General features: G+C 38.2%; 6 protein-coding genes across 8 annotated transcripts; 3 read left to right on the top strand and 3 right to left on the bottom strand.

Annotated features, from left to right (window-relative positions):
- Positions 1 to 1,215: 1,215 nt before the first annotated feature.
- LOC105174385 (GDSL esterase/lipase At4g01130) lies at positions 1,216 to 2,825 on the top strand. Its single transcript, XM_011096480.3, has 4 exons — positions 1,216 to 1,530; positions 1,628 to 1,995; positions 2,090 to 2,360; positions 2,458 to 2,825. Exons 1-4 carry the CDS (start codon positions 1,248 to 1,250, stop codon positions 2,724 to 2,726), a joined length of 1,191 nt encoding a protein of 396 aa, XP_011094782.2. The 5' UTR covers positions 1,216 to 1,247; the 3' UTR covers positions 2,727 to 2,825.
- A 786-nt stretch (positions 2,826 to 3,611) lies between these two features.
- On the top strand, positions 3,612 to 6,388 carry LOC105173336 (GDSL esterase/lipase At4g01130). The gene is made up of 5 exons (XM_011095041.3): positions 3,612 to 3,974; positions 4,958 to 5,167; positions 5,289 to 5,446; positions 5,518 to 5,788; positions 5,931 to 6,388. Exons 1-5 carry the CDS (start codon positions 3,719 to 3,721, stop codon positions 6,197 to 6,199), a joined length of 1,164 nt encoding a protein of 387 aa, XP_011093343.1. The 5' UTR covers positions 3,612 to 3,718; the 3' UTR covers positions 6,200 to 6,388.
- A 1,066-nt stretch (positions 6,389 to 7,454) lies between these two features.
- On the bottom strand, positions 7,455 to 8,336 carry LOC105173329 (transmembrane protein, putative (DUF1191)). Its single transcript, XM_011095034.3, has one exon. It carries the CDS (start codon positions 8,334 to 8,336, stop codon positions 7,455 to 7,457), a length of 882 nt encoding a protein of 293 aa, XP_011093336.1.
- Positions 8,337 to 10,046: 1,710 nt separating this feature from the next.
- Positions 10,047 to 12,075, top strand: LOC105173322 (protein CURVATURE THYLAKOID 1A, chloroplastic). Its single transcript, XM_011095025.3, has 5 exons — positions 10,047 to 10,331; positions 11,107 to 11,201; positions 11,335 to 11,442; positions 11,607 to 11,678; positions 11,840 to 12,075. The coding sequence occupies exons 1-5, from the start codon at positions 10,187 to 10,189 to the stop codon at positions 11,903 to 11,905; spliced, it is 486 nt and encodes a 161-aa protein (XP_011093327.1). The 5' UTR covers positions 10,047 to 10,186; the 3' UTR covers positions 11,906 to 12,075.
- Positions 12,076 to 12,731: 656 nt separating this feature from the next.
- On the bottom strand, positions 12,732 to 14,399 carry LOC105173312 (eukaryotic translation initiation factor 1A). Its single transcript, XM_011095016.3, has 2 exons — positions 13,959 to 14,399; positions 12,732 to 13,093 (listed from the first exon to the last, which is right to left on the bottom strand). The coding sequence occupies exons 1-2, from the start codon at positions 14,211 to 14,213 to the stop codon at positions 12,911 to 12,913; spliced, it is 438 nt and encodes a 145-aa protein (XP_011093318.1). The 5' UTR covers positions 14,214 to 14,399; the 3' UTR covers positions 12,732 to 12,910.
- Positions 14,400 to 14,958: 559 nt separating this feature from the next.
- LOC105173265 (BTB/POZ domain-containing protein POB1) lies at positions 14,959 to 20,725 on the bottom strand. Of its 3 annotated transcripts, none has more exons than XM_088880758.1 (7): positions 20,650 to 20,725; positions 18,798 to 19,094; positions 17,626 to 17,772; positions 16,897 to 17,018; positions 16,747 to 16,810; positions 16,196 to 16,475; positions 14,959 to 16,043 (listed from the first exon to the last, which is right to left on the bottom strand). In XM_088880758.1, exons 2-7 carry the CDS (start codon positions 19,057 to 19,059, stop codon positions 15,230 to 15,232), a joined length of 1,689 nt encoding a protein of 562 aa, XP_088736884.1. In that variant the 5' UTR covers positions 19,060 to 19,094; positions 20,650 to 20,725; the 3' UTR covers positions 14,959 to 15,229. The 3 variants fall into 3 exon arrangements, with proteins under 3 accessions (XP_088736884.1, XP_020549607.2, XP_011093272.2); XM_020693948.2 differs by lacking the exon at positions 20,650 to 20,725 and adding an exon at positions 19,175 to 19,190; XM_011094970.3 differs by lacking the exon at positions 20,650 to 20,725 and having other exon boundaries at positions 17,626 to 17,751; positions 18,798 to 19,168.
- Positions 20,726 to 20,746: the final 21 nt, after the last annotated feature.

The raw sequence follows: 20,746 nt of genomic DNA, 5'->3' as shown, positions 1-20,746 counted from the left end.
TACTTTCTCCATTTATTAAAGTAATCATCAATCCAATATTGGGCTTTTAGCCCACTAATCTTGGGCCTACGGTTCCGATTGCTTTCATTTTTTGCTCAGCTTGCGCCTCAAGGTCCATTTAGTGTGCAGCAGCCAGTTTCTCATTTTTCAAGTGTGATGGACTTGGTCGCAGGTGGCAGTGGCACGCTTCTTCTGGTGCTACGATTCGAAGGAAAACCTGCATAGACAATGGAGGATGCAATTCTCTAACCCCCACCTAAGTATTCTGATATAGGTTGGGGGAGCTAAAAAACAATGAAATTTTTGTAAATGAGAGGCTTTTATATATACTGCCCTTTCAATGTATGGTAGCCACTTGGGTCTTCTTAGCCATGATAGGGAAGAGGCAAGCCCACATTATTCATATCAGCCCATATCAGAATGCTTTCATATATATATATATATATATGCATCATTGATTCATAAGATGATCCACGAGCTACAGTGGTCCGTAAATATTAGTGTTGACAGCCATGCAAGGTCTTTATTTGTTAAACTGTGATTTTGAACCGGACATTGAGGACTTCAGATTCTGAAACATCTCCCAAGGCCCTTCGTAATATACCCACATCAATGTCTACTTCCTTCGTTAAGTAATGTTTTGAACAACGTTGTACTAGCTAGTGTTGGTGTGTAATAACACCTGCCGCTGCCGGTATCGTCCTTGATTCCATGGCTATATATGAATCATGAGTAAGGGGGCGAGTTTAGGAAACTGAACTAGAGCAATGAATTTGGCACAAAAAGAAGAATGAATGATGAAGTAGTAAAACCAAAAATGGATTAGGGTTTTCCTAATGAAGCCACGCACCGCTTATGGCTGACGTCGTCTCATGGACTTTATGAGTCGTGCAACGCAGGTCATGGCTGGGATTTCAACAGTTCGCAGATGAATAAAGTTTCTTCTCCTGTTTCACATTGATGCTATCGTTTGGCCACCTGCTGATTATGTCATTCTTTGGTTTCTTTTGCAATAAATCCAGGAGTTTTTTTGTTCATTCCTCAACTACAGTTAGGTAGATCTGCTGTTGATCGGTGTTTCTTGGAATAATTCCCTCGAGCTGATTCTTATCATGAATGTAGATTTTGTCCATGCATGCACCTCTCGCGGAGTAGTTTAGTTTGCTTTGCTTTCTTGAAATCCCCCCCCCCCCCTCCCTATATATATAGCCAACTGAGCTCATTGCTCGCACTACTTAGTCAACACAATGAATTCCAGTGTTTGTCTTATGAAAATGGTTTGTTTTTCACATGAAAAATCTGCCATTTTTAGGCAAGTTTTGGTTTCTTGGATAGTTTTTATGGTCATGTTGGTTCCCTGTACTAAAGCAAAGTGTGCGTTTGAAGCTATGTTCATATTCGGGGATTCGAATTCTGATAGTGGAGGATTCAATGCTGCGTTTCCATCTCAGCCGTCTCCTAACGGCATGACCTACTTCAACAGGCCAACTGGTAGGGCCACGGACGGGAGGCTATACGTCGATTTCCTTGGTATGTTTCTATGTTTTTTCAACAAAAAACAACGTTGAATATCGATCATGATGGATTGTTTAATGATCTTATCTTTGGCATTGGAATTCTGTTGCAGCTCAAGGTCTTGGCCTGCCGTTTGTGAGTCCTTATCTGCAGTCAATTGGATCTGATTACAGACATGGTGCTAATTTTGCTACGGCTGCTTCCACTGTACTCATGCCGACCACTTCTCTGTTTGTCAATGGAGTCAGCCCTTTTTACTTGGCTGTGCAGATAAATCAAATGAAGCAGTTCAAGGCTAAAGTTGAAGAATTTAAGTCCCAAGGGCAAACAAATCTCCCTCAGCCAGATATATTTGGAAAAGCCCTCTATGTCATCTACATTGGCCAGAATGACTTCACTGGTTTTGCAGGCTCGGCAGGTGCAGGCGGAGCGAAGCAGTATGCGCCTCAAATCGTTTCCCAAGTCGTTAGCACTGTCAAGGTCACTAAACCATTTAGCCACTATTATTTATTACTATATGAAGATCCGTTTTCTTAATGTGTAGGAAAGAGCTGAATTACTTCCAAATTTGCAGGAACTATACTCGTTAGGAGGGCGGACGTTTTTGGTCCTAAATCTTGGTCCGGTGGGCTGTTACCCTGCATTTCTGGTGCAGTTCCCTCACGGGAGCTCAGACATCGACCCGTCTGGATGCATGATGTCTCACAACAATGCTGTGAACGAATATAACTCTATGCTGAAAGATGCACTTGGACAAGCTCGGCAGGATCTTAAGGATGCTAACCTGATACATGTGGACACTAATTCTGTGCTGCTAGAGCTTTACCGGAACCCCACATCCCACGGTTCTTTTTCTTGAATCCTAGACTTTCGCGATCAAGCACGTTTTCAACCTGTTAACATGTTCTGATTCTTTGTTGTTTTTCCATTTGATGTCTGAAGGGATGCAGCATGGGACGACAGCTTGCTGTGGATATGGCGGTGGTTCGTACAATTACAACCAGCAAGTTTTCTGTGGATACTCAAAGGTGGTCAATGGGCAGACCGTTACGGCTTCAGCCTGTAGTGATCCTCAGAATTATGTGAGCTGGGATGGGATTCATCTCACGGAAGCTGCTAACAAGATCATGGCTTCTGCGATCCTTAGCGGATCTCACTTTGATCCCCCATTCTCTCTAAGTCAGTACTGTGACATTAAACCCATTGGTTGATTGATATGAGAGTTATATATCAGTCAGCAGGAATAAAGACCAGGGTTGTCCTGAATTATGAAGTGAAATGAAAATCCTGTCTCTTTGGTTTGTTATTGAGATCCTGTTTTATCATCATGAATTGGCGGCCAAGATGCATTTTACTAGCATGGAATATGAAAATATATCAATAATACTTCAATTTGAGGAGTGTAAAACCGGCACGAATACCACTCCTAAGGTTTGACCTAATTACGAAACTACTCTCTAAGTTTCGAGGTTACAAATGCTTCTCCATGTTTATTTCCCCTTGCAAATCAAGCCTAATGTTGCTCGATATTACGAAAAATACTGATGTCAACAAAAACTGATTGGGGTTCGTTTCTTGCCCTCGGTCCGTGAAATCGGATGGAAGTATGTAGCTTCTTGGACATGTCCATCCCATTCACTTTGTTCCAACAGAATAAATATCTAGCTCTAATTCTTGATTGATTATATCATAGTTGGTTAAAAATCCAACTGAACAGCCATTGCATAGAGTTCAGACTGTTCTGCAAATGCATTTGCTGAACTTATGGATTTGGATTAATGCAATTATAGAACTATATGGTTATAGATTACAGATAATTTGATCACTTTAACAGACAAAAGGTATGGTTACTTTGCTAATACACATAACACAATCATTTAAGTTCCCCTTACACTATACTTAGAGTCCAAGGAAATCAATTAGCACTACAGGGTGAACATTGAAAAGAAAAAAATCAACTTAATATTTTGAAGATAATGTCTCAGAAATTAGTGCCTCAAAAGTGATAAAGATTTGCAGAGGTTGTACAGATTGTTTGGCCATGTGGTCTGTTACAGCTTAACAGTATTCTTGTTTTCTACTGCTATATAATCCCAAGGATGTCATACTTGACACAGACCATAAGCTCTATTCTATCCATAAACTTTCTACGCTCTGAAAACCCTAAAAGGAGAGAGAAAAAGAAAGAAAAACTCAATCAAGAATGAAACTTGAAGCAAGGAAAGTCAGGAGTTCATTAAGGCAAAACTTTTTGGTTTTTGCTCTGTTTATGGCAATTTTAGCTCCCAGAAATGATGCTAAATGTGATTTTAAGGCTATATTCAACTTTGGAGACTCAAATTCTGATACAGGAGGATTCTGGGCTGCTTTTCCAGCAGAAAGGCCCCCCAATGGCATGACTTACTTCAAGAAACCAGCAGGACGAGCAACCGATGGCCGGCTCATTATCGACTTTTTAGGTAGTTATGGTTTCTTATATATTCTTTATTCTTGCTGACTTTGATACTAGGTACTGTTTCATTTTAATGATTGGTTATGTATTCTTCTGGCATATTTTACTTGATCTTGCGCAGTCTGAGTGCAATAGTCCCCACGTGTTATTATGTTTTGAGCATAAACATAAGCAGCTTTAGGTGTGAACAAGCACAGAATTGTTAGTTTAAGATGCAACAAAAAGTAATCTATTTGTTCTTCAGTATATCAAGATACACACCTTGTGAAAGTGTGAATATGGTTTCCTATCTGGTCCCAGGAGAAAAGCAGATAGGAATCTTGATTGAGATCAATTACAAAGACTATCGTCGGTGACTATGTTTGGTTTGGTCCATTAGCTCCCTTTCATCTCACTCTTTTTCCTTCATGTATACTCACAAAATCAGAGTTAAAAGACAAAATATAACAGCTGTCAAGAATGGGGTTTTCTTTGTCCTCATCAAGAATAGTTCAAGAACGATTGGATTCAAGCGTGATTTTTTGTAATATTCAAGTCTTGAATCTATCAATAGCCCCCACAGGCCCACTTTCCAGTACTGTATAATGGGCCTCAAACTTGCAAGTTTTGATGAATCTCTGGGTGTTATTTTTGGAGGTCCCTTATTCATATAATTTATCAGCTGACCCGTTTGTCATAGACTCTAAGCAATATGGTTATCAACATTAAGCTAAACTTTAAAGATTCTTGTGTGTTTTTCCTTATGCAAATTGATCAAGAAATGCTAATAGCACTTCCCATCGTCGATGTTGCTTTATATGTGAGTGATTGCATTAGGCATTTTTCTTTGAAACAGCCTTAACAACGTTAACGAGTATTCAACCGTTGTAGTTCTTAGATTACTACTTAGGCTTAAGGCTTTTGTTCTGCAAATGATCGACCGATTTCTGCGATGGAAGGACATGACTATTTAGTAATTTGCTTATCTCCACCTTAATTTTGTAAATGCAGCCCAAGCTCTGGGGCTACCGTTTTTGAGCCCGTATTTGCAGTCAATTGGCTCAGATTACAGACATGGTGCCAACTTTGCAACATTGGCATCCACCGTTCGTCTGCCACACACTTCCTTATTTGTCACAGGGGTTAGCCCCTTTTCTCTTGCCATTCAGCTAAATCAAATGAAGCAATTTAAAGCAAAAGTTGATGAACTTCACTCTTCAGGTACACACCATACTTGCGACTAAACGTATATCATTTCACAACATTCACATTCACTCAATATATGAGTAAACCTATTGACATTCTCTTAATTTTCATGCTGAAATGGTGATTCCATTTGCAGGAAAAGCCAATCTTCCTCCGCCCAACATTTTCGGGAAATCCCTCTACACTTTCTACATTGGCCAAAATGACTTTACAGGGAGCTTAGCATCTCTTGGCATAAATGGGGTGAAGCAGTTTCTGCCAGAAGTGGTTTCACAGATTGCTAGCACCATAAAGGTGAAGAATGAATTGATTTATTTTCTTTCTAACAAGAAATGCTAATTCTTGGTTCTATCTGAATTTTTCAGGAAATTTATGCATTAGGGGGTCGGACGTTTTTGGTCCTGAATCTTGCACCAATCGGCTGCTACCCTGCATTCTTGGTGGAGCTGCCTCACAGTGTGTCAGATATCGACTCGTTTGGATGCATGATCTCTTACAACAGAGCAGTGGCAGACTACAACTCTATGCTGAAGGAAGCATTGAGAGAGACAAGAAAAGATATTCCTGATGCAAATGTTATATATGCAGACATCCATTCTGTGATGCTAGAGCTGTTCCAGCACCCCTCTTCTCATGGTAACCTTCTTTAACCATTCGGAGAATAGATTTAACAATCCCATTACAGTTGAAACAGCTAAGAACGACTAAAATTTGTAACGTTTTAGCAGCCTACATGCAACATGGGGTCGTAGTTCTCTAATGTTTGATTCTTGGACAGGGATGAAATACGGAACGAAAGCATGCTGTGGATACGGGGGTGGTGCGTACAACTTCAACCCACAAGTTTTCTGTGGAAACACAAAGCTGATCAACGGACATAATTTAACGGCCACAGCATGCAGCGACCCCCACAACTATGTGAGCTGGGATGGAATTCATGCCACAGAAGCAGCAAACAAGCTTGTTGCTGATGCTATGATAAATGGCTCTTACTTCGATCCTCCTTTTTCACTTCATAAATTTTGTGATATTCAGCCAATTGGATGAACTTTTCAACTGTTTTTTTCCTCTCAAATGTAGGAAACAGAAGACTCAGTACTTACCCGAACAGGATCAGCTAATAAATTATCTTGTCCTCTTAATTTCATCATGTCCTCACTGCAGAACAGATCATTCCCCCTGACTATCTGACTTTATATTTTGCAGTTTAGTTTTATACATCTTTAAGATTGCTATGTTCTCTCTCTTTCTCATTGTCTCTCTGTCAAAAACTAGATTAGTCAGATAGTTCAGATTGATTCTGGTTCCTAAGAATTGGTCCGAATGGCTGATATGCTGATCAATCTTGACTTTCAAACTTGCAAGACGTGAATGTACGATAAGAGGCTATTATATCATAATTAATGGGGTTTGCAAGGTCTTAACAAATCATGATTAGTGGGAATCATAACATCATTTTCACTAGTAAAAAAGTATGTTGTATTTTTTCACAAGAATCAGCAACTCTGTCCACTTGTGCTTTTTAATGATGTGATGTCTCTGGCTATCCATCACTAATTAGCATTAAGGTCTAGTTGGAAGTTCTGATCATAACAGAAAGAAAGAGAAAAAATTAAAAAACCCATAAATGATACTTTGAGTTGGATTTCTTTCTATATTTATTATGGTATAAAGTCATACCATCTGTGCATATTATTTTAAGCGAAAGCAATGTCCTAACAACCAATCTTGGGTGACATTCATAACTTGTTCTCCACACACTACAGACAAATCTCCAGTGGTTGAGTCCTCAAGTCAATCAAACTACACAAATGAATATGCAAGGCTGCAATTCATGGTCCACTTCGATATACAACAACATAGTATATTTAAGGTGGATGCCTAAAGCAAAATAATCCAACTGGCCGTCCTAGAAAATAATGCTTCCGGCGCAATACAGAGAAAAGTATAATTAACAACCCGTCCAAGGTTGTCCGTATATTCTTGGTGTGTGATCGTGTCTCTCTCTCACACAGTGTGCTTGGACCTACAGTTGTTGCGACCCACCATGCAAGAGTGTCGACGATTGAACTGGTGGTTGCAGGAAATTACTTATCACACAAAAACACACGACAGCAAAATTGAGAAATAACGCTTTCAGATGTCATTTCCAATGTAATTAATATATGCAGAATGGAGCAAGAAAATGTATTTCAAATTTAACTATAACACAGTACACAAAGTATATTCACTTGCACAAGGGAAAAAAAAATAGAAAAAAGAAAGAAAAGAGAAATGGAGTGGAAAGAAACTGGAAAACCAGTCAAGGAACATAGCTAGTTTCAAGAACTGGTGGTGTTCTGATACCTGAAGCTGAAGGCATTTTACTACTCCCAACCCAAATTGTGCCCAAGCCTTCACTTTTTTCAGACTCTCTCTCCATTTCTCTTATGCTTTTCCATTTAAAGAACTTATACGCCACAATTCCAAGAACAAGAAACAAGACTATTCCCAGAACCCCTGCTGGAATTCCCACCACCCACCACCTAAACACCCTCTTCTTTTTCTCCGTTTTTGGTGAATAAGGAACGACAACTGAGAAATGCCCCTGACCCCTTGAAGCACACCAACTTCTTGCAATCATGTTGCTGAATTCCAACGTGCCATTAGTGCCAAACCTAACACACTTTACTCCAAATTCGTCTACCTCAAGTGGAACATTTGGAAACCTAACGACAACGGGATTGTCTTCAGTTGTGTTAAGCTCAACGAGTCCATTTCTGATTGAGGTCGTGCTGGAATCATAGGCTAGGATTCCTATTACAGGAGTGATAAACGTGTAATTTGGCACGCTGTAGTAATATGTTGACCAGTTCCCTAGATTTCGATAGAGAATGTCAACTCTCCTTGTGAAAGGCCATGGCAGTATTCTTGGTGGGATTTCAAAGGAACTCAAGTTAACCCCATTCCTCCACAGACTATGAGTCCTGAGGCGAATGAACGAAACTTCCATGCCCGATAAATTGACAGGAGCAGAAACCTTGTAAAGTCTACCTGTAAGAGGCCTGGGCATTTTCTTGAATGCATAATCATAAAGGAAAGAATTCAGTGAATCCTGAGTGTAGTTTTCTGATGCTTGAACATGTAGCCATAACAATGAATAAAACATGACCGAAACGATGAGCCAATTCCTTTTAGAACCCATCAAAACAACCAAAATTTCCACTTCATGCCTTAACTTGTACAACTCATACCATCAAACATCAAACGCTGCAAGAAAACATCAATATATTGCAATTTGATCTTCTTAATGATCCTTCTTTGAAGATTTTTCGACCCCTTAACGTGATTTACGATCAATCAGCAATGTGAATCTTGAGGGCTCCCTTTAACACAAAATCTATGCAACAATACTTGAAACTGATGAGTGCAGGCAAAAGTGAAGGTACTACATCAAGAAACAAAGGAGATTGCAGCTACGAATGGTTCAAATATTACAAGATCATCGGTGTCGTAATGTCATTGGCATTGGCTTAAATTTTGGAGGGATATGAGGGTGAACGAGAGGGGATGCAGATGGCAGAAAATACAGCAATGGAATGCAAATGGGAATTGCTTAAACAAAATGGAGGAAGAGCCTCTTTTGAGTTGTTCTTAGGTGTTGGCTAAGTTTTTTTAATCAAATAGTGTGAGTTGGATTAGTTGGACTACGACTCAGCTGTATATTTATATGCACACACCCAGTGGCTCCCTATATTTCATGATTTTCTGTTTTTAAATAAAGAAATAAAAATAAATCACTTTAATTATTTCATGATTAAAAGATTGCATATACTTCATTGTTGATACTCATCTCACCCAAATTTCATTTAAATATTATATAAATGTTGCAATTCATCAAACACTAGAAATTACACTCAGTTTGTATTAATAAAATATAGTAAATCAAGTAGCATGTACTCACAAGACATACAATATAAATTAAAGAGTTGTACATTTTTAATATAACTCAAATTTTTAATGTTTAAATAGAAAATTATAATAATTGAATAATTAGAGCATAGTAAATATCATGTGATTAATGGGCTAACTAAAATTTGGTGGTGTAGTAAATTTATTCATTGTTTAATTAATTTAGGTAGGGTTTATAAATGAATAGGTAGTGGGTCTTAATCGGTGTGTAATGTATTATTAGAAATTACTTATTGCGAAAATAGTCAATTTTAGCTAGCAAAAAAGAAGAGCAAAACCGGGGTCCACATACTCATTGGTAATTCCTTTGGATTTGGATCAGGGATAGCCCAGTAAAAAACCAATTGGCCCTGCTGATTTTAAACCTTTGGATTTAGGCCTTATCCTTTCTGACAATTGGGCTACAGGCAGTCCAGTAAGAAACAATTTGGGCTGAAACTGGGTCAATTCATTTATCATTTCTTCGAGTTTGGGCCTTGTCCAGTCCAGTAAGAAACCAATTAAGTCAAGTCATTAATTATTCCTCGGCTGACTGATTTATCTGCCCTTGTATTTGGGCTTCGGATAGTCCAGTGAGAAACCAATTGGGCCATCTTAGTTACTATTCCTTCTAATTTGGGCCTTGGGTGGTCCAGTAAGAAAAATAATTGGGCTTCATAATACAATAGGAAAGAGAAATGGGCTTAAGGTGGTGTAATGAATAATTACTTAATTAGAGGTTATTAGAGATTTTACACAAAATAATTTTAGAATAAAACAGAAAAAATAATACTGTTTTTTTTTCTTGGTTTTGGATTCAGAATAACGTGGAATTTGAAGACAAAACGCAGTAGATTCTTAAGATAGAGAAGGGACCAATGAGAAAGCTCTATTCGTCCACGTGTCCAACACAGAAATCATTTGAGCATTGAATCCTAAAAATATTGTGGATAGCAAGAAATTTGTCCGGAAAATCTTTGCAACAAAAGAAATCACAAGAGATAAAGAAAGTGAGGCCAAGCAAAATAGCAAGAAATATAGCATTTTTGCTTTTGTGGAAATCCACATTTTAGTGGGCTTCGTTTGGTTCTTGTCAGCCGAAAAATGGCAATGGCAGTGGCAGCTTCCACTTCAATGGCGGCCACCGCCGTGCTCATGCACCGCTTCCCGGCAACTAAACCGTCAGCCGGTTTCTTCCCCTTGCCCCAACGTCCTTCACTTTCTTCCACTCCCTTCAACCAACTCAAAGGTGCAATCTTTTTAACTCCTTTTATTTGGTTATTTTCTTGATTGTCTCTTGTGCAAGTTGAGTGTTTATCCTGTAGAATGGTGTCTGAAGTCTTGATTTTATTATTCTAACTTGTTAGCTTGGATTTAGGAATGAAGTTAGTTTCATGGTTGGGTAGAATGTATATGATTAATGTGTTGTCATGTGTTCTCTATGGCCACTCAAATTCAGGGACTCAGCGTCGTTTTCTTCCTATATCCTGCTGTTGCAGTTATTGAATGTTAGCCTCAAACTGCACATATACTGTTAGCCTCAAACTGGAAGCTTGAAAGTTTTGAAATTCTGGAAATGCAAAATCCTACAAAAGTAGCAAATAATTGGCAGGCAATTAATCACCAGGGAGAGAAATAGATTTCTATTATTTAAGATATTAAGAAGACTATAGCAAATGGCAAACCCTTGGCTGTGGGGACTAATGACAAAATCTGGATATCCCTTTTACTATAGTTATTAGATTGATGGACTAAATATGGTACTCTGAATTTCTGGCTAAAAAGAATAGTAAAAAGTGCTTGCTCCTCTGTTTTTCTAGTCTTGTGGATTTGGAGTGGGGAGAAGTTACTACAAAAACATAGGAAGCATTTGCAAGATAATTATTAAACTTTGCCTGTGTTCCTTTGATCTGTCTAATATCAGTGAAATTGAGCAGTTTGATGAATTGGTTTCAAGCACTTATGGTTGCCTCTCAACAAAAGTCTTCTGCTGACATTTTTGGCTTACGTTGGGTTGAACACAGAGACTAGGAGGTCTTCCCAGCTCCTTGTCAAAGCCTCGTCATCAGATGAGAGCTCCATCGATACCAATGAATTGTTCTCAGACCTAAAGGAGAAGGTAGTTTTTTGCTGAAACTAGTTGAGGAAACTTGCAGCTCGAATGACATGGAGTCTTCGTCTCTCTGCACATTCATAATCCACTTATCATTGTTCACATTTCCCTGACCTTCTCTTGCTGTCCTGTTCTATAGTGGGATGCTGTTGAAAACAAGACTACTGTAATCATTTATGGAGGTGGTGCCATCGTGGCAGTTTGGTTAGCTTCCACTCTTGTCGGGGCAGTCAACTCAGTCCCTTTGGTATTGTTTTTTTTTCGAAAATTAAGCTCATATCTTTCTTTCTTCTTACATGCAATCAGGATTAGATGTGTGTGTTTTTATGGGCAAGAACGATGAAATTCATGTTTCCATAGTTGTGCCTCTTTAAGTAACACAAGGCTATAATTCCATCAAAATCGTTTCAGCTTCCGAAGATCATGGAGCTGGTCGGGCTTGGATACACAGGATGGTTTGTATATCGTTACCTTCTTTTCAAGGTATCATATTAGTATTACTCTCTGATATGAATACCCACCTCTAGAAGTCTTTGTTTTGCGTATGTACAAGTGGGTTCTGACTACCTCCGGGTTAATATCACGGTACCATGGCATGTAGGTTGTTGTTGCTTTTCTAACAAGTCCTTGCTCTATTCTTGCAGCAAAGTAGAAAAGAATTGGCGACAGACATAGAAGCAATAAAGAAGAAGATTGCTGGAAGTGAGTAAATGCATGGCAGCCAGCTTTATTCGTCTCAACATCGGATCAGTCTGACTTCTATATAAAGAGGGATCTGATATTGTTATGTAGAGTAGGCCATATGTTGTATTTTACCCTTCACACTGTCACATTCCAATAACGTTTCCTTAATTTATGCATGAACCAGCTTCCACCTTAATTCTATTTTTGCAATAAAGGGAGATATAGAAACTTCAAGGACGCCAAACCGTGATTCCTTCTTCAGCCTCCTGGAAAAGTTCTAAACTCTGCACCATGTAAATGTAATGCAGCTGAGTGGTGTTTCACTGCCATTTAACCAATCAATGATTGGAATGTATTTTTCTATCACTGATGAGGGAGATATACACAAGTTTCCAACTTCCAACAATGATAATGATGTTCGTTGAATGTTAAAATTGAATTTTTGAAACGTCGAGTGGAACATGGAAACATGATGGATTAATCAAATGTATCGTATTCAATTTCAATCCATTAGGACCTAAACATGATACAGTGTAATTTCAAAAAATCTGTTACCAACTAGAAATTATTTATGTTTATTATTCTTGACTCAGCATAAACCAACAAAGAAACAACGAAGTCCCTGGGGTCCAATGAATCATTTACTCTCATGCTCTGCCCCTCACTTATTCGTTGTCAATATCACTCACAGCTTGGGCAGGAATCAGAAGAGTAAAAGAATCACAAATGAAATAAGATTAAATCACCATCCTTGTTCGGGGAGCCTTTTTCCAGATACCATCCTTGTTTGGAAGCAGAAAACATAAAGACAAATATTATCAAATGAAGCATGGCAATAACTAGAAACGGCGATAACATAATGGCAGCTCGCAATTATTGCATTAATAAAAATGGTCAAGGACATAAAAAACCACACATAAAGCTTCACTTAAACATTACACATATCTTTTGTATTTAATAGGAACCTAAGAGGCAATATACTTCGAAAGTCACGAAAGGTCTTCAAATAAGCCCCAACCCTCATGAACTCTTCAGAGTTTGTCGATGTCCTCGTCCTCGAATTCAATGTAATCGTCACCAGGACCATCATCTTCCTCATCAAGTCCACCAGCAATACCCTCATTAAGCCTTGTGCTCTCGGGCAGCTCACCATAAGCCTTCAATAACCTAGCCTCGTCTGGCATGTATTTCAGGATTACATCGGCCTTATCATCCTAGTAACATCCAAGAAAACGCAAAACCAATTAGAAACCACATTGCATCGAACTTCCAGAAAATTAATTAATTCTGAGCAAGATGACGCATACAAACATTTTCACTGCTATCACCAGTGGCCTATACTTCTACAGCCTCACATACACATCCGACAACTAGAACACAGACACCGGGAAACACATGGACAGATGTATGAACGAACTCATCAAAAACATTTGAAAGTAGGAACAAATCAGCAACACAAACTCAAAATACAAATAACCACACATACAAGGATTCAGATGTGTATAAACCAGACGCACTAAAAACAAGCTCTGATACATGTTGCAAATAAGTATTATGAAAAAATCAATGAAAAACTGTAACAGATTCAACACCACAAATCCAAAACAAAGTAATTACGTACGGGTCATTTTGTACACCTACTTTTTCACCAAGCCATAATAAATCTTTAACTGAAACACCAAAATCACAATTAAATAAAAAAGAAAAGGTTTACGATGGAAAGGGAAACACCAAATTCCAAAGGTTACCACGAACAAGTTCCTCACAGAAGCGGCCTAACTCATGATAAAAAGACCAACTAAGCAAAAATAAAACATATAAAAAATAAAGATAATTAATTATCCAACAGCATAAAGTTCAGTAAAACTACAGTTGAACGAATTGAAAGGAATAAAGAAATCAGATCCTAGCATAACAAACTAACCTGTAGAAGCGACCAATATCACAGGAAACCTAATTCACCCAATCTACGTGAAAAAAAGACAAAATACACCACATAACACAAAAAAAGGCACTCAGAAACACAGACTGCTCAAGAGAAAGAAAGGGGAAAAAAGTTTAAAAAAAAAAAAAAGGTACCTGATAATCGCGGAGACCCACAAGGATAATATCACCGGCAGCGATCCAAACCTTCTTGTGCATCTTTCCACGGATATGACAAAGGCGTTTAACGCCGTCGATGCACATAGCCTCACATCTGCCGTTTCCAAGCATACGCAGCACCTGCGCGTACTCCTGGCCGTCCTCCTTGAACACGAGCTCTCTCTTCTCGTCGTCGGCTTCGTTCTTTCCTCTCTTGCGATTCTTACCTCCCTTACCCTTGTTCTTCGGCATCGCAGCGGAGCAAAAACCCTAGATCCGACGGCTCTCTTGTGCTTCAGACGAATTTCTTTTTCCTGCGGATTGTTTCTCCCTTATCCTGTAAGCGACTATAAACGGCGTGCGTTATAGTCTTCTTTTCCTGACCAGTTGGAGAGAGAGAGAGAGAGAGATTCTTCTCTTTCTTTGCTTGTATAGCGTTGAACTCACGGGATTACCTCAAGTTCGGCGTATTTTGGCTTTCTGGGCTATGGGCTTGTATCTGTTTGGATTTAATATGTCAGTGGGCCTCATAGGCCTCAACTTTAAAATTTTCAGATAAACTGTGATCCTTCTTGTTCTTTGCAGTTTGCAATGTTTTTAAATACATACATTGACAAAATTATTCATTGTTTTTATTCTCTTTCCATTTTATTTAATTTTGTCCTCCTCCTCCTCTCTCATATAACTTTTCTAATTTAAGGTTCTATTATTTCCATCTCTTATTTATGTTTTGTTTTCAAGTATGTTATATGATTTATTTTAAATTCACTTATTACAAATCTAAGATAATTTTTATAAGAAAACTTACTGCATATTTATAATAATTTTGTATTTAAACAATTAAGGATGCACATGGAAGAATATGCATATGGATATGGTGCATCTATCTATATGAGAAAAGATCGGATACTTGAACCTGCAATAGCCAGTATGCATAAGCAGCATAACTTATTTTCCTCGGCGGGAAGAAAGAGAGAAAAAGGAAAGAGCAACCATGGAACCATTCAGAATAAACTTTTAAGAGCTTTGATCAAACAGGATAAATCACGTCTTAAGCTTCTCTATAGAAGCAAAAATAACATCCCTCCAAGCTACATCATCTATTTACAGCATTGTAGCATTCGAGTAACTTGTATGTGTTGACTGGGGCCTTACCGGGTACACTCTGCTCTACCAGCACTCATCTCAACTACAATCTCTTGCTTTCTACAAAAGCTAAAACAAATGAACGTCAGAGTCAGGATAACTCGACTTCTCCTTCCTGTATTTCAGCGTTTGATGGTGAGCTCAGCCCTAAGATGGAGTATGCCATTGATGAAATAAAGACTGTCCTCAGCCATGAAAGAAGTCCACGGGATGCTAAATAAATTGCGGTATCCAACCGCCTTTCCACCAGTAAAAGTGTAGTTACCTTTGTATTTGCTAATATATTCTTCTGTGGGTTTTGACCTCGCAGCAAACTCATAGTCGACAGCAAATGATACCGAACCCTTTTCTTGCATCCCCAAGAAAAGACCAAAACAATGAAATGAACTCTGCTGATCCATGTTGCAATGTGCAGACAGGAAGAACCCTTGTCCGCCCAAGTGGAAAGCTTGAGAATATACCCGCCCAGATGGGAACAAATTCGCACACTCCTCCCGTTTAAGATCTAAGTAGACCACACACTGTTGGCGTGGGAGTTCAAACTCGACCACCTTCACGGGTCTATACTTATAGGCCCGCTCCACGAAGCGTCGGCTTGTGGATGTTGACTCCTCTGTGGCATGACTTCGCTGGCGGTGTGGTGCCTCAGCTTTGAAAAATAGGGCATCTAGTACGGATTTAGTTGCAAAGTCGTGATCAAAGTCGCTGCAGGTTAGAACTTTTCTCAGCTTCCGGCAAGTCATGTAAGGAAAACGAATATAGCGACCCAAACGAGAAGATAGGATGTCTCGCCGCTCCTCCAGCTTTTGATAATGAGTCCTAGTCCACTTAAGCACAAAGTCATAGACAGCATCCTCCGAGGCCACCTGAAGGTCATCGCTTGACAGGATTGCCTCAATCCCAGCAAGAGGCAAATTCATAACCTCGTCTTGGTACCTGTTCCAATATCCACACCACACTATAAATTTCAATGGCGGCAAAACGTATTTAATATCAGATTTGTACAGAAGGCAAAACAGAAAATCACAGGAAGGCCATTGAAAGGAAGGAGGACATAAAAGGTTCGGGGTGGTCAAATGGGAAATTACTTTGATATATCTTTATATCGAGCAGCTAAGAACTGTTTAGCTGCATCAGTCAATGGTTGAACTGCATCAGCCATTAGAACGCTGGAAGGAAGATCCAGATAAAGTAATGCAGACTCTGGAGTCATGGCCAAGTTTCTTAATAGACGGCTGCAATGTCTCATGCATGAAGCCACCTCAAACTTATCAGCAGCCATAAGCACGTCAAGTAAAGCAGGAGCTGTACTGGCGTTCAACGTACCGCTATACATAAAATTTAACAGCTCCATTACAGCAGCTTCCTCTGTTCCATTGAGAGAGGAGTTAGCATATAAAACAGCCAGGTCTACCTAATAAAGATATCCAATGAACAGCAGTGCAATATGGCTAAAATAATGCGAAACACTATTGTGCTATTATGTTACACACGATAAAACTAATCACTATTGAGCAAATACAGAAACTAAGTGGCGAAAATTTCAAACCAACAAGCATTTCAATGTATTTCATTGGAAAAAAGCTGTGCAAAGTATTTTGTACTAGAGTCAATCTTTCTTGTGCAACTGATTACATACCAGAGGCACTAATTCTGAGGGTTACATGTCTCTGCTCTGATTCCATCATACCATTTGAGAATAACTGCAAAAATAGGAACAAGGAATTCATACATCAAATGTTACAACAGGGAAATACATTGACAACCATCAAATTAGAACAACAAGTACCTTATAGAAAAATGGACTCTTTGCAGCTAATATGGGAGAGCTGATATGCAACGTTCTAACTCTTAGAACTCTTGAACCATCTTCAGACCAATTTGAATCATCACTGTTTGCAGCTTCATCTCCTGAGTGACATAAAACATAGAGGTTCTAATTTAGGGCAAACATACAAACTATGAAACATTAGTGCTCGGTAAACCGTTTTACCTACTAAGCAACTTGGTTTGTCAATATATCGTTGCACACGAACATCTCAATCAAAATGATCTTAGGAAAATAGATGGGAGTATAAAATATTGCAATTAAACAATCATCCAAAGTACTCACTTAAATTATCAGTAGATAAACTTAAAAAGTAGATACCACTAACTGAAGAAAATTTCTGAATTTTGGTTTAGAGACATCAGCTCAACAAACTCATTTCTTAGAAAGTGACTAGACCTTATTGTGCATATGGTTGCTTCAACTATTTGAATCATATTTCACAGCCTCCACTCACCATAGATCATATCAAGCACACTAGAGATGTTACTTAATACTGCTTAGTGAAATGCACTTCTATAAAACCTCTATGCAACTTAATTTTGATTTCTTTTTATAAATATATAATTTGGTCCTTTCTTAAGCAATTACTGATAATCTGATTATTTGCTTATGGTCATCAAGAACAAGTCCAGCTCCAGCACGATGGCTTAGAAAGAGTTGCAGAATTTAGATTTCTTTTCCTGATACCTGATGGTGAATCTTCTATCATCGGAATGTCTTCTTCATCATGATTCTCATCACCTGCGCCATCTTCAACATCTGGCTGTTGACAATCTAAGATCTGCTCTTCAGGACAATTGTTGATATCCAAAGCTGCAAACGAGTGGTACATGTCTGATTAAGATGAGCACAACCCGCACCAGCATAAGAATGAGTTGAAGTAAAAATATTTGTTGTTAACAGAAAAGGGCAGCTCAAAACCATACAACTGACTGGAGAAATCAAAAGGCAAAACACAAAAATTCACTCACACTCACCCAAGCCTTTCTTTCAAGTAAACCAAAACTTTGTGTTAATCAAATCAAGGCCTTGATATGGAATTTATATAAAAAGTAAGTATACATTTTAGAATGAGCAGATTCCAGGTACGTAAGCATAGTGCCGCAGCCGAACAGCTATATTTTCAGATAACAATAATCTCTAAAAAGAATTTCAAGAATACTGTAAGTTTTCAGTCTGTACTTTCAGTTGATTTGCTGTAATTGCAGTAAAATAGCTCATCCCTTATCCCCAAAAGAACAGAAGATTTAGAACCTTTCGGAATTCTGGTGATGGCACCACTTTTTGCATTATTAATACAGAGAGATCCCTTTTGCTACCAAACATCTTAGCTTGATTAAGATAAGCTAAATTTTATTCAGATATCAAGAAGTGTAGCTAGTAATCATCATCTTATCAAGCTCCAATTTAAGAACTATCGCCAACACTTACCTTATTTTCGTATGCCTAAGGATGACAAACGAGCCACCTCAATTGCAATTCAACTAGCTTAAAAAGCTAAACTGAGCTTGACAGATTAACTTAAATGTTACGAAGTCAATCTCAAACACCTTCTTATTTCATTCTGAATGACTAAACGCCACTCAATAGGTCAAGAAATTATAAAATGTTTTAAGAAAAACTAAAAATTACTTCAACTTTAGTCCTCAATATTGACTGAACAGGCATTCATTACCCAGTTGTTCACATCTTCAAACTCGATAAGAAATTCAACTAATCACAGAGGCTGGTATTGTTGCGCCGGACTCGATTCATCACACAAGTAATCGCATCGAAACAAGATAAATCAAATCCTAGAATAACCAATCAAACAGCCACAAAATCATGAAGCAGGTTGACTTAGTGTTTGACTTGCTCACCATTCTCCTTTTTGACAACATCTCCACGGCGTCGTTTGCTCTTGCGCGCCGCCCAATCAGCTAGGGTACGGCAACCTTCAGACTCCGGTGGGGCCTCAGGAGGATCCGCGACAATCTCGATCCGGAGAACCCGGTCAGAAAAATTGCTATCATTGAAGGCGAAGCCGAAGTCGGGGTCACCGCCGCCGGTGGGCGAGGAGCTAGAATCCGAGTCCAAAACAGCGGTTCTCGGGTCGAATAGATCCAGACCCCAATCCCTCATAATTGTTATTCCCCCTAACAAAAGCTTCCCGTTATCTGCAGAAGAAGAAGAGCAATGAAATACAATTCAATTCTACATAATAATGAAGAGAGAAAGCGAGTGGAGGAAGAGATACATGTATGCTTTTGACTGGCTTTCAAAGTGAACGACTCAAATCACTCTCTTTCCTAATTTGCCAGTAAAATTTTCATTTTTTACTGTTGCAGTTTTTACATTTACCGCACGGTGCGCTGCGGTATCATGTGAATAAGTTTGAGATTATGATTAAAGTTTTACAATAAGTGTAGGTATTTTGTGTCCTTATATGGTTATTACTCTCTTCCTATATAAATATATTATTTCATTTTAAGTGAATTTTTGTAATTTATTGATTATTTTGATTGAATTAGTATATTACTCAATGCTTGAATTATTGAATATTTTTAATGATGTTTTGAAATATATCATTTAATTTATTAAAATATCAATATAATCATAAACTATTATTTTTTTAAAGAAAAAATGCAGTCTACTACAGTGTAGAAATTTCATTCCCCACGTTGCACAACATCATCAATTTTGACATAGTTGTTAATCTATGGATGTTAAATGACACCCATTTCAAAACCTGACCATTACGAAATATTTCTTTTGTTAGAACTCATTGAAACGATCTATAACACAAATTGGTGCGTACAAAAGAATGTATGTGTACTTTTGTTGAAGAGAAATTGCAATAAATAGTGAAAATTTATATATATATATTTATGTTACCAGAAAGAAAGGGCTCTTCAATTTTTGAAAAATTATTTGGTTTGTATTTAGAGTAGGAAGAAGAGGTGGTAATATAATGATTCAAGTTAAAAGATGGAGGGGGGAAAGGTCAAACGTATGGTGAATAATTAAGCAGTGGTCCATTTTCCATAATTGGTGGTCCATAAATTGTAATTATATCCTCAGAGGCAAAGCAGCCACCCATCTTTGGTCGTCTTAAATAAACTACCATTATGGACAATTCTCACATATACATATATATATATATATATAGAGAGAGAGAGAGAGAGAGAGGTAGGTCGAAAACAAACACCAACTTTTGGTCAATTGGTTAGGGCCAACCAACCAGAATTTTTCTCCTCAATTCTTCTGATCAAACCTTACAAAACAATTTCCTCAAAAATCACTGATAGATTTTCGTCAAATTAGGAAAAGAAAAGTATATACAACTATGAGACGTTACATTCATTTTGGGTTCCATCTTTGGCCTTTTCCCTTTGTTGATTGAACAAAGGGTTGAGAATTAGCAATAGAAAGCAACCGGCTGCGTCTGTTAGAATTTAATAATATTTCATACATATATTATATCATGGTGGCCAAATTGTACCCAATCAACTTGACATTAAACTAAAACTAGAAACCAATTTTTTCACATATGGCATTCCAACCTAATCTTCCGTCAGAAATGATCAGATGAAGAGGACATTGAAAGGTCGGAGAGTATGAATGTAAGGTAGCACAATGACCACTTTGTGTAAGAGGTGCTTTAAATACTATCCTATTCAAGCAAAAAGAATTAGGCACATAATTCATGCATTTGGAAGGCAGAAATAGTACCAACAATTGCAGGCAAGTGATGCCCTGTAGAACCTAATTTTCCTCCTCGCTCTTTTCGTTCTTCCTTCTTCTTTTTTTGGACTTTTTGCTTTAATAG

The sequence above is a fragment of the Sesamum indicum genome, linkage group LG1 (genome assembly GCF_026168435.1).
Source record: "Sesamum indicum cultivar Baizhima isolate 11 linkage group LG1, ASM2616843v1, whole genome shotgun sequence".
NCBI lineage: Eukaryota > Viridiplantae > Streptophyta > Magnoliopsida > Lamiales > Pedaliaceae > Sesamum > Sesamum indicum.
Note: the sequence above shows the minus strand (reverse complement) of the source record. Positions and strands in the feature narration are given on the sequence as shown.

Coding starts and splice junctions, on each gene's coding strand:
- LOC105174385 (XM_011096480.3), top strand. CDS start 1,248: ATGAATTCCAGTGTTTGTCTTATGAAAATGGTTTGTTTTTCACATGAA. Junction 1,996..2,089: donor AAGTCGTTAGCACTGTCAAG/GTCACTAAACCA, acceptor CCAAATTTGCAG/GAACTATACTCGTTAGGAGG. Junction 2,361..2,457: donor CCGGAACCCCACATCCCACG/GTTCTTTTTCTT, acceptor TGATGTCTGAAG/GGATGCAGCATGGGACGACA.
- LOC105173336 (XM_011095041.3), top strand. CDS start 3,719: ATGAAACTTGAAGCAAGGAAAGTCAGGAGTTCATTAAGGCAAAACTTT. Junction 5,168..5,288: donor TGATGAACTTCACTCTTCAG/GTACACACCATA, acceptor TTCCATTTGCAG/GAAAAGCCAATCTTCCTCCG. Junction 5,789..5,930: donor CCAGCACCCCTCTTCTCATG/GTAACCTTCTTT, acceptor ATTCTTGGACAG/GGATGAAATACGGAACGAAA.
- LOC105173329 (XM_011095034.3), bottom strand. CDS start 8,336: ATGGGTTCTAAAAGGAATTGGCTCATCGTTTCGGTCATGTTTTATTCA.
- LOC105173322 (XM_011095025.3), top strand. CDS start 10,187: ATGGCAATGGCAGTGGCAGCTTCCACTTCAATGGCGGCCACCGCCGTG. Junction 10,332..11,106: donor TCCCTTCAACCAACTCAAAG/GTGCAATCTTTT, acceptor GGTTGAACACAG/AGACTAGGAGGTCTTCCCAG. Junction 11,202..11,334: donor TCTCAGACCTAAAGGAGAAG/GTAGTTTTTTGC, acceptor CCTGTTCTATAG/TGGGATGCTGTTGAAAACAA.
- LOC105173312 (XM_011095016.3), bottom strand. CDS start 14,213: ATGCCGAAGAACAAGGGTAAGGGAGGTAAGAATCGCAAGAGAGGAAAG. Junction 13,094..13,958: donor TGGGTCTCCGCGATTATCAG/GTACCTTTTTTT, acceptor GGATGTTACTAG/GATGATAAGGCCGATGTAAT.
- LOC105173265 (XM_088880758.1), bottom strand. CDS start 19,059: ATGAGGGATTGGGGTCTGGATCTATTCGACCCGAGAACCGCTGTTTTG. Junction 17,019..17,625: donor GATAGAAGATTCACCATCAG/GTATCAGGAAAA, acceptor TATGTCACTCAG/GAGATGAAGCTGCAAACAGT. Junction 16,476..16,746: donor CCTCAGAATTAGTGCCTCTG/GTATGTAATCAG, acceptor TCAATGGAACAG/AGGAAGCTGCTGTAATGGAG.